At 38.3% G+C, this 12,364-nt stretch overlaps 1 protein-coding gene across 12 annotated transcripts in view; it reads left to right on the forward strand.

Annotated features, from left to right (window-relative positions):
• LOC137045181 (sorbin and SH3 domain-containing protein 1) overlaps positions 1-10,348 on the forward strand; it is a 70,982-nt gene extending 60,634 nt beyond the window's left edge. For 9 of the 12 annotated variants that reach the window (XM_067421705.1, XM_067421715.1, XM_067421704.1 and 6 more), the window contains 6 exons: positions 17-211; positions 406-954; positions 3,678-3,776; positions 4,278-4,462; positions 7,385-7,491; positions 7,667-10,348. In XM_067421705.1, the coding sequence (XP_067277806.1) occupies positions 17-211; positions 406-954; positions 3,678-3,776; positions 4,278-4,462; positions 7,385-7,491; positions 7,667-7,734 (1,203 nt within the window). In that variant the 3' untranslated portion in view covers positions 7,735-10,348. The remainder of the gene's footprint in view (positions 1-16; positions 212-405; positions 955-3,677; positions 3,777-4,277; positions 4,463-7,384; positions 7,492-7,666) is intronic. The other 3 variants (XM_067421711.1, XM_067421712.1, XM_067421713.1) reach the window with 3 other exon arrangements.
• Positions 10,349-12,364: the final 2,016 nt, after the last annotated feature.

Consider the following 12,364-nt stretch of genomic DNA (forward strand, 5'->3'; position numbering starts at 1 on the left):
TTTTGTCTGCCTGTAGGGGGAGCGAATAACACTAATTCGCAGAGTAGATGAGAACTGGTATGAAGGCAAAGTTTCTGGCACTAACCGGCAGGGCATCTTCCCGGTCACCTACATAGAGGTGCACAAGAGACCCCGAGTGAAAAATGGAGTTGATTACCCTGATCCCCCTATCAGCCAGTCACCTCATCGAAGCACTAATGCCTCTCCACAGGTAAAGACCTGACAAAATCCATGGTCCATGGATCATTTTTATTCAACTTGCGTGAATTGCTTTCATTTTCCCATTTGTTTTTTATTTATTGATTATCTCGTACAGTTGTTTTCACCATCTCACTTCTCCCTTTCCCCCTTCCTCTTTATTGTTTTCAATTAAACCTCCTGACTCCGGCCTTGCCCTCCAAAAAGCACATTCGTAATCGGCTCACCACCTCCCCTCTCCCTCTCCCCCGGTCTCCCCGCCGCTCCATCTCCCCGGAGGTCCATGCCATCTCCAACGAATGGATTTCTCTCACTGTGGGCGGAGCCAGCAGCAGCCCCCCAGCTGCACCGACTCCCCCCCTCCCTCCTCTGCCAAGCACTTTATACCGTTTGGGCGAATATCTGCCCCCTTCCATGTCAGCCAGTCCAGTGCCTCCCATCGGCGGCAGCCCCTACTGTATCTCCCCCATGGGCTCTCCCTCCTCATCTCCTTTACCCCCGCCCTATCCACCCCGCCCAGGCTCGGCCACGCCGTTCCTCACCTTCACTCCACCTCAAGGCGAGGACTTCCTTCTTTCTCCACCATCTCCCCGCCTCTCCCGCAGCCTGAGTCCCTGTGGGGGTGCTGGGCTTGAGGGTTGGCTTACTCGGGGCAACAGGCTGGATCAGGAGTTTCAGGAAGGGGATGGGGCTGAAATAGACAGGGCTGCCAGTCGCCGCAAGGCTCCTTACAGCAGGAACAATAGCCCAGCAGAGGTATCTTCTGCATGGTGTGGTGTGTTTTTTCAAGGTGCCCATCATAAGGTGACTAAGCTCAAGGGAGATCACCAAGGCACAAGTTGTAGATCTAACAGGCTGCAATAGGGAACAATATCGGACCCATCTGGTTATGCTGTTGAGTTATTACATTTAATCACACTTTTACGGCTTTCACGCTGTTGAGAGAAATGCAGTGAAAAAAGAAACTGCTGCATGAACTTCTAACATGAATAGCATGAAGCTTGGAAGTTGTTGTTTTTTTCTGACGTTTACTGTGAAATTATGCATGTCTGAGTGTGTATACTGACTTGACAACATGTCAAACTCAAATGGCACATTGAAATTATTTAAAATTTAAGAGAGACATCTTAAAATAACAGATTTATCAAGATAGTCAATGTAACCTGTTAATTTAGTCAAATTAATTAAATAAAAAGAAGTTAAATTAGAATTTAATCGAGCCTCCTGAACCAAAATTAAACTCTGTAATAAATGCTGCTACAACAGATGTCAAACCTTGCCAAAGTACTCTTAGAAGGATGCATCAGGGTATATACAGCAATCCTTAAGTTAAATTTACTACTTTTTAATACCTTTTTTACTACCTTCAGAATATTTTTCAAAACCATCACGACCCTGAATTGCAAGTGTTAATCAGCGACCTTTCTATTATTTACACAGATTTGGACATATATAACATACAAAAAATATTAGATTTAGAATCGACAGCAGGAGGAAATCTGTTATCAGTTATCATTCAGACACAGTAAAATACATCTCAACATTCACAAAGGTTGGTGAAGGAGAATAAATTACTGCATACACATCTGATTTCAATTAATAATTGGTAATTCAGCAATTAAATGATTTAGTTTTTTTTTCCAGCAACAAAACCTGAGCCAAATATTACATTTCTATAACTGTGATAAGTTGTTGAATTAAACAAAATACTAAAAGCTAGTCAATCGATTAAAAACTTGAACTAGATTAATCACACATTTTTTTCTGTGATTAATCGCAATAAAAAAAGTTTTTGTACGTTTTTAATAAAAATTTTAATATAATAATTTCACAGTTAATCAAATTAATGTAGAAACAACATAAAGACAGTATATTTTAAATACTTGTTTAAATGGCATCTTTTTATGAATGAAGGCCAGTATTACTGATCTTAATACAGATACTGATTTATTTTATTTTTACATTCATTATTAGGCTTCAAAAATATAACAGTTTTTAATTTAAGTAAACTTAAAACAATGCTAACATAAACCCATAATAAATGTCATGTTTACTCCCGCCCTTCCTGTCTTAACAGTTAGGAAATATACAGAAATTTAATACAGTTATCAAAGTTATATGCAGTCTGCACTGCATAAACTATAAATTAAATAGTTAATCCTTATTAAAGCTACAAAAGTTATTTAGTCAAGAGCAGCGAGTCATTTTCTCTGTTCCCTTTGTTCTTTAACTTTACTGACAGGAAGCTTTATTGGCTGCTGTCCCTTTAAGAGCAGACAGACACGCGGATCTCACTGTCTGTGGATCGCGCCTCATTCTCTCACAACTCTTTTTGTTCATTTTAGACTTTATATAAATCGTTTAAGATTGCTCTTATGAGGACAGTCGTTGAAGATATGCCTTGAAGCAAGTCTAAAATAAAACGTAAGCCAGCCCCTTCTGTTGAGCGCGCTGTGCTCTGAGAGGATGCCGAACGACCGCTGAATATGACGTCAGCATCAAACACACGCCGAGACGGAGACCAAAGATCTTTGATTATGTGCCCAGATATGCTAAAGCCCATATTTAAACAAACTAACGCGAACGCAGATATAATTTAAATCAGAATAGGACACCTGATAGTCAAAAAAAATAATACCTAATTTGGAAAAAAATAATACCTCTGAGACCACATTTAACACTTTTAATGGCCTTAAATTTGACAATTTTGATTTATCACTTTTTAATACTTTTTAAAACCCCGCGGACACCCTGATGCATTGCTGTGGACATAGGCCAGTTAAAGAGTTATATTCAGTAATAACAATAAAGATGATAATTTGACTTTTTTATAATTTGAAAGTTTGGGGTCAGTAAGATTTAATTTTCCTTTTTAAAGACACATTTATTGTGCAAGGACACATTCAATTGATCAAAAAAGACATGCATGGTTACAAAATATTTCAATTTCATATACATTGTACTTTTCTATTTAACAAATCCTTTTCTATTAAAAATCCACTCCATGTGTCACGGATTGTGCACCATCAGCGCGGCTGTTTTTAACATTAATAATAATAAATATTTCTTGAGCACAAAATCAGCATAATAGAATGATTTCTGAAGGATCAGTTGACGCTGAAGACTAGAGGAATGATAAATAGCTATGCTAAAGACTGTAGTGTTTCCACTAGAAGGAGCATCCCAGCATGATGTGACACTGTTTTAATGATTGTTTGAAGTTTTATAGGAAATGTGGAGACTGCTACTAACTCACTGTCTTATTCCAGTTCATTATGTGTTTGATGTATTGTAAGGTTGCACTGGCGTCCTCTGCACAGAGGAAAATAGAAATGGACCGATCAAATGCCAACATACTGTTGTTTGTGCATACCTATTTCAAAATTGAACCCAGACCACAAGGATGAACATGAACCGTTGTGCACTGACATGTTTTAAAAATAGGCAGATGATTTCATTCATGTTCTTTTTTTCCACAGCCATTAAGAAATGATGTAGAATATTATGGGCGATCTTCAAGAAGTCCTGTCATGCTGTTTGACATCCAAGACAACAACATGAATGCCAATTCATTTACGGTAAATACATTTTCGTGACATTATAATTACTCGACATACTTCTCCACAGATATTTCTTGATGTCATTTGTATTGATTGTGAATGGTGAATATGAGCAGTTTCATATTCTGTACTGATTATGAGACCCTTATGAGGCACATCACAGTCAATCATTAGACTCACCCCAATCTTTTATTTTATGTGATATCTAATCCTGAATCTCACCCACATAATGCATGACATCTCTGTTCCCTGCAAGTAAATCTGTCCTATATGATTGTGGCGTATGTTTCACTCCTTCCACATGCACTCACTCTGTTGTCTCACTCTTCCATGCTTATCCTCTGGACACTACCATCCCTTCCGGCTTTCCTGGTATTAATGGACATTCCCTCCTTTCTGCCCTGTTACTATCTTGTCTAACCACACTGCCCCTTCCTCAAACTCAATTTTCCATCTGAATGACTGACCCTACTTCCTGGTTTGTGGTCACTTCGTGTGCCGACCCTCTTCCACCAATAGGAGGCAGTGTGTAATGAGATCATGAATATTGCAGAGACCTCAGTGAGGTACTGCAGCACTTTGTCACGCCCTATAGACTCCGCCCACCGACTCCTGCCTCCTCCCAGTAAACACTCTCTCATCATTTCCCAGCAACCCCTGTCCCAGAGCAGCAGTCCTGAGCCTGGACGCATGAGCTGTGGGATGTAAGTATGATCTACCTCAGTGGATTTCTGTGTGGATGCACCTGTGCTTTTCACTGACCTGCACCTTAAAAAGGGGAGGACATCCCATACATCACAGCACTATGAAACCATATACATACTGCTGATTTTTCTATTTTTAATATATTTATATATGTAATTAATTCCTGTGATGGCAAATCTGAATTTTCAGCATCATTACTCATCTTCATGATATTTTTCCTGGATTATTTGATGAATGGAAAGTTTAACTTTTGGACCCACTTTATATTAGGTGGCCTTAAAGGGTTAATTCACCCAAAAATGAAAATTATGTCAATAACTACTTACCCTAATTAGGGTTGGGCATCGAGAACCGGTTCTAACTTGGAACCGTTTAAAAAATAACGATTCCATTAGAATCGTTTAGAAAATTTATTTTCGGTTCCGATCTTCGGTTCCAAGCGCGCAAGTTTTGGTTTCCATGGCCACCTGATTTCCGGTGCTTGCGCGCCCGCTTGTTCTTTTAGTCATGGAAGCCCGGTAAGCGGCTCTGAAGTGCGGATTTATTTCACTTTTAAAAGCCTGGGTCGGCACAGTGCAACTAGTGTTGTCAAAAATATCGATACTGAAATATCTGAAAAGATACGATAGCCTGCTCAGCCTACACAATCGATCCCAGCTGCACCCTCCTCTCCTCTCCTTCTCTGACCGACAGCGAGTTGACGCGCAGCCGCATATTCTCATTCAGCCGGTTAACCTCTGAACACGACGGACGCGCGTTCTGCTGGACTTTTCCTTACGACAGCGTGTTAGTGTTAGTGTGTGTGATCGGTCTGAATTTCGCGCGGGATTGCACATAATTCTACGAATCCCCGCAGATTTCAGGCTCACATCTGAAGCGCGCACACACACACACCGTAATAAAGCCCCCTCTGACATACAAGTGCAAATATGTGCTTCTTTTTCCTGCTTATTATTGGTCAAATACACTCAAACAAATTCTCAGTGCACATTTTGAACAGTATTTAAACACAGTCTTAAACAATTCAGGAAGAAATGAAGAATGAGTAACAGGAGCAGTGTTCAGGATCCATGAGTGCAGCAGTTCTTAAAGGGACAGCAGTCATTTGTTATTCAAAGTCAAACTACAAAAAGACAAACGATCACACTGCTCTTGACTGATCAACTTGTCTAACTTTAATGGTTTTATATGAAACTATTTAATTTTTTGCAAAAAACATAATCCAATGTTATTTTAAATTTATTTAGCCACTTTGCGTTTTTTATTCAGTTTCTTATCTGAATGTTAGACCTACCTGAAAAAATAAAGCAGTCTATTTCATTTATATCTTTTATTCTATTGTATTTATTTGTGCTCTTTTGTGTAATATGTATCTTTGTTTATTCAATTTACCATTCAAAATCAAGCTTACTTGTGCTGTGTGTAAACTATTGCAACACAATTACCCCGTTGTAAAAAATACATTGAGTTAACAAATATTTGTGAGATAATTTTAATAGTCATTGATCAATGTTTATATATGAGAAAAAGCTTAAAAGCTTTATCATATAAAGTGATCTCTTCAGAAGAAATGTTTGATTGCCTAGACTTTCAAAAGACAGACAAAAAAAAAATTATATAAAAAATATCTAATTGACAGTATGCAGCGTTTTCCCCCCGTTGTATTGAAAATAGCATTGAATATCGATGTGACATATTTTGACTCCACCCCTCAAAGAATCGGAATCGAGAATCGAAAAGAACCGGAATCGAAAGTAAGAATCGGAATCAGAATCAGAATCGTTCAAATCAAAACGATGCCCAACCCTAACCCTAATGCTGTTCGACACCAGTAAGATCTCCGTTTATCATCGGAACACAAACTAAGATATTTTTTTGTTGAAATCCGATGGCTCAGAAAGGCCTTCATCGACACCAATGTCATTTCCTCTCTCAAGACCCATAAAAGGCTCTAAAGACGTTGTTACAAAGTCCATCTCACTACAGTGATTCTACAATAATTTTATGAAGTGATGAGAATAGTTTTTCTGTGCAAATAAACACACGAAATAACGACTTATATAGTGATGGGCCGATTTCAAAACAAAGTTTTCGAAACGTTAGGAATCAGTGAATCGATTCATGATTCGGATCGCCAATGTCACGTGATTTCAGGAGTTTGGCAGTTTGAAAAGGGATCCAAATCATGAATCAATACGTTAATGAAGGCCTGTCTGAGGCATCGGATTTCAACCAAAATTTCTTCATTTGTGTTCCGAAGATGAACAGAGGTCTTACGGGTGTCGAACGACATGAGGGTAAGCAATGACAGAATTTTCCTTTTTGGGTGAAACTAACCCTTTAACTGCTATGTTCTAGCATTGTCATGATACTGGCATTTCTAACTTCGATACGATACCTGGAAAAGTATCGATATTCGATACCATTTTCAATACCATGGGGAAAAAACGCTGCATATACGGTCAAATAGATATTTTTTAAATATTATTATATTATTTTTTGTCCATCTATTGAAAGTCTAAGCAATCACAAATATGATAAATTATATATGATAAAGCTTATACACGCGAATAAATTAACATTACAATGATCTTACCTGAATATACTACTCTATGTATTTTTTTTACAATGGGGTCAAAATGTGGTAAACACGATAACTGTATTTCATGTTACTGTGGAGGGTGTCGTCTGACTGCTGGCACACTGAACCCTACTAACCAGGGTGCTCTGCCAGATGTGCAGTTTGACATATATCATTGTGTCAGAGAGAGAAAATTGTGTGCAGTGCTTTTCATTTAAGACCATTAACTTTGTTTCTATTTAAACTGAACTGAAAAACAGTTTTACATTTAGTCAATACAATGTGATTTGCGCAGTCGTTTCCTCTTCCATGTGTAATGATGTTTTGTGTTCTGCTGTAGATTTCAGGCTCTGTACAATTATATGCCTCAGAATGAGGATGAGCTGGAGCTACAGGAAGGAGACCTGGTCAACGTCATGGAGAAATGCGATGATGGCTGGTTTGTGGGTATGTGTTATTGATTCTCCATAAAGTCCTCTCTCTCATTCTAAATCCATGTATACAGAACTACAGCGCTAATAAATCCGTCTATTCTCAACTAGAGTTACAGAGCTCTGTTGTTCTGGAGTTTTTCTTTTATTCGTATCCAGACTCTTATGCATGCATTGGTTTCTCTTTGCAGGTACATCTAAGAGGACGAAACAGTTTGGCACGTTCCCAGGAAATTATGTGAAAGCTGTTAATTTGTGACATGATACTATTAAAGAAGAGACGGTTTGTATGAAGAGATACTAGCACTATGCTTAAGCAGCCTGATCTGTTTGGGACACTCTACCTGTTGACGTCAAACGAAGACTTTTCCTCCCCTCCAAAATTAGGTCTTTCCCAGATGAATGTCCAGGTATGTGATCAGTAAGGTGTGCGGCATGTTAGCGAAGAAGAACATGCAGTTCAACTGTACTACAGTGGCAGCATTTGTTAAATCACTGAAGGATTTAAAGGAAGAATGATGGTCTTTACCAGGTTTTTTTTCTTTTCACTTTGTTTTTGAAAATGCTAAAAGCCATTAAGATAAAATATCAGACTGGGAAAAGGTGTTTAAGTTTACAGCTGCGAAGTGTACTGAAGTACAGCGCAAAATACTTTAACTTCATCACATACCTGACATTACTGAAAAAAATGAATTTATACAATTTATTTTTGCTATAAATGTTTGAAGGACTTTCAGTGTGGCGTAAGAGACGGCAGTTTATTGAAAGCACCAGAAGGTGTCTGTATTAAGGGTTACAGGTCAGGTTACAGGTTCAGCCATTTTAAAAAGTGTTTATATTACCATTTACACTCCCGTTATGTTTAAAAAGAAATACTGATTTATGGAGCACTCTTATAAAGAGTATGATTTCAATTTCTATTCCAATGAGTGCTTAAAGAATGAGACATTAGTATTTGCAAAGCCATTTGTAGACATCAAAATGATGTAAATGTTGAGTTTAGCGTTAGTTATGTTAGGGAGGATAACTTCACAGCACTTACTGTACTCTCAGATTTTTTACATTTTACAATAAGCTCTCATTTGTTAACATTAGTTAATGCATTAGTTTACATGAACTAACTATGAGCAATGTATTTTTTCAGTATTTATTAATGGTGTTTGTTCATGTTGATTCGCATTGCATTAACTAATGTTAACAGATACAACTTTTGTTTTTAATAATGCATTAATAAATGTAGAAATGAAGTGATATCGTATAATTTGTTAACTAATGTTAACAAATGAAACCTTACTGTAAAGTGTTAGTAAAAGTTCGGTTTATAAAATTACGATTGAGTGACCAACTCAAGAAACTCCAGATCTAACAAAGCTTTTTAACTGGTAGAGAAAAAGAAACAAGCTTTGTTTGAACGCTAGATAGTGAGGCGAAGGGCTACAGCTAAACACTACTAAACAGATCCGAACATAATTGCTTTGACTCAAAATTAACTATTTATTTGCTTGAGTGATGCATATTTTTCTCTTTCAGTCATCCATTTTTAGAATCGGTTGTTCTAAAGAGTGTATTATGAGTCTGGGGCGCAGTATTTACCTCCATTAACATGAGCCTCGATAACATCTTAACCCAGGTACCATTTGACAGTGACATTATGTAGTGTTATGACTGCTAATATAGTTGAGTGTTGGGAATTGATGATCCATGTATAAGATTCGTACCTCATTTTCAAAGTGCCATTTACAGTAGAGGATGCTACATGTGGACCGTTGTGTTCATTTCATTCAGTAGTTTCCTTTGATTAGCTTGTGGTCTTCCTAAACTGAATGTAGTTCACATCCACTCCAGGTTGTAGACTAGCTTTTGCTTCCATTTAAGAAGCAGAACTGCAAATTTGAAGATATATAGTTGAATTTCTTTTTTGATGAAAATTGCGTCCCCTTTAGTTTTATACGGTCCATTCCATATAATGCCAGAGAACGTGCTGCTAGAGAGCATGAGGGTCGTCTCTTCTGCGACTCGCTTTACCAGCCTTCCGTCCGGTTCAAAACAAGAATTAGGAAAAGATCATTTGGACAGAAATTAGTTATTAAAAATATCTAGAGGATGTATTTTTCATTTTTTAAACCAGTGCTAAAACTTTGTCAAGAAGTAATAACATATGAGATCGACGAAGAATTGAAATATATGCGATCTCTATATGGAATATGAACTTGAAAATGTGTTTTGGCCTTTTGAACCGTTCTAAGATAGCGTAGCATATCTGAATGTAGTGCTCTGAGAAACTTTTAACTTGGATGTGAACAGTTGAAATTCACGGATTTTCCTATTCTGTCAGAGTTGTAAATATGTAAAGTATAAATGAATGAAAGTGATTGAAGTTACAGCAACCTCTATAAATATTACAGTTTATATTAAATGAAGAATATTAGGAAAGCACAGAGATTTGCGTAACACAGGCCGTCTCATATGAATGAACGAGTGATTCTGACACTGTGTTGGGATTGAAATGCCTTTCTGTCTCATGGCTTCATTGAACTGTGCCTCATTTTATTATTATTATTATTTTGCCTTGAGGTAAACATGTTACTTTTAAAGGATGTTTAAAGAGTACCATTTTGGCCCAAGTGTGTCACACAAGACAATTACTGAGTTCTTTACCGCAATCACATGAGTTATTGAAAAGTGTGAGATGACACCTGAAATGTTTAATGTTTAATTTACTTTGTGGTCTGTATGCAGAGGTGAATTTTGCATTTTTTGGTTTGTTTTTGTTTATTTGCAGTGGAGTTACAATTACAATGAAATTAAAACACTATTTACTGCTGTGATTGCCTCATTATGCAATATTTAATAAATAATATTACAGCTTTTGACCCTGTTTTATTGTCATGATGTGCACTGCCTGTGCAAATGCCACCTGTTGATAATTTGATGTGTACACTGTTATTTATTTATGAAATAATAGTGAGACATTTCAGTTATACTTAACCCTATATCTTCTCATTAGTTCAAAACAATATAGGTATCACTTTACAATGGTTTAACCTAGATGGTGTAACTAAAAATGAGCAATACATTTGTTACAGTATTTATTAATGGGGGGGTGAAACACTCAGTTTCAGTCAGTATCATGTCAATCTTGAGTACCTATAGAGTAGCATTGCATCCTGCATATCTCCGAAAAGTCTTTATTTTTTTTATAATTATATAAGAAAGATGCGCTGTTCCGAGTCTTTCCGAAAAAAGCCGAGCGGGTGGGGGCGTGTCGTGTGAGCGGAGCTAAATAATGACGTGTGCAGCAGCGCGCTGCAGTGAGGAAAGTGATTCGCTCTGTGAGGAAAGTGATTCGCTCAGTGAGGAAAGTGATTCGCCCGCCGCGTGAGGAAAGTGATTCGCTCTGTGAGGAAAGTGATTCGCTCAGTGAGGAAAGTGATTCGCCCGCCGCGTGAGGAAAGTGAGTCGCTCTGTGAGGAAAGTGATTCGCTCTGTGAGGAAAGTGATTCGCCCGCCGCGTGAAGAAAGTGAGTCGCTCTGTGAGGAAAGTGATTCGCTCAGTGAGGAAAGTGATTCGCCTGCCGCGTGAGGAAAGCTTTTACTGTCTATGGAGGAAAGTGAGTCGCTCTGTGAGGAAAGTGATTCGCCCGTCGCGTGAGGAAAGTGCTAATACAGATCGACCGCCGGCCTATCAGTGGGTAAGTCAGTAGCTACTGGTTATATCACCTGTTTAGCATCCTACAAGCCAGCGCTTTGATGGGCGTAGCCTGTTGCTTTCGCTCTCTCCGTCGCTCTCTCTCACGCGCTTCCGGTAGAATTGTCCGTAAGGCCCATACAAGGAAATTCCGCCCCCGTTAACGTCAAAGGGGACGCATGATCGCAAAAAACTTGCCGAAACTTATGACTAACCGGAAGTAGTATTTTTGACAAAGAAATACTCCCATCAAACGTCCACCTTAACTTTTGAAACTTTGTCTATGTTTAGTATGGGATTCCAAGTCTTTAACAGTGTAAAAAGATCAGTATGCATGAAACAGCATTTCACCCCCCCTTTAATCTTTGGTAATGTTAGTTAATAAAAGTACAACTGTTTATTGTAAGTTCAATGTTAGCTCAAGTTCGCTTGGTGCTGCTGTGACATGTTCACACTGCTAAGAGTAAAGCGCTTCTGCAGAATAAAACCGAGGGTAACGCAGATATGACGTGATTGACAGGCGACTCCCTCAAACGCTATGCTGAAACGTCCCGGGTGCTTTGTTAAAATAGCTATTTTCTCAAAATTTACAAATAGTTGGAAACATTTGGGATATTGTAAGTACTCAACTGAACAAAATATATAACACTGGCCAGGTGTCTTTTGGATATTTTACTGCAAAAATATAGTGCACCTTTAACTGATACAACTTTTGATTTGAAAGTGCCCCTATTTTGATATTTTACAGGCTTTAAAATGTTTTATTTTATTTTATACAGGAAAAGAGTTTTTCCTCAATAAAAAAATAATAATAATCGCAATCACGTTAAAATCATAGACCGTAAAAAAATATGGACGACTCGACATCATCCGTTTCCGCTTGCCATATTTGAAGCTTTCAGGCAGCCTTGCACGGCGCGGACATCTTGGGACCGAGTCTGCGCAGTAGCGATTTCGGGACCGGAGTTGCGCAGTAGCGCGCAGGAAGTAGAGCAGGAAGTACAGCCGCGATATCAAAAGCCCGCCCACACTCTCACAGATGCAGAACAATTAATTATGTTGGTGTGAAATAAACAGTTATGGAAATGTAGAAATTAAAGCTAAAGCTCTAATCTGCTCCCAAAAATTTCGAAAAAAGTCCGTTAGTGCCTCAGTGACAACTTCACTCAGAGAAGCCCTCAGTCTCAGCTGTCAATCATGA

This window comes from Pseudorasbora parva, chromosome 17 (genome assembly GCF_024679245.1).
Source record: "Pseudorasbora parva isolate DD20220531a chromosome 17, ASM2467924v1, whole genome shotgun sequence".
Lineage (NCBI taxonomy): Eukaryota > Metazoa > Chordata > Actinopteri > Cypriniformes > Gobionidae > Pseudorasbora > Pseudorasbora parva.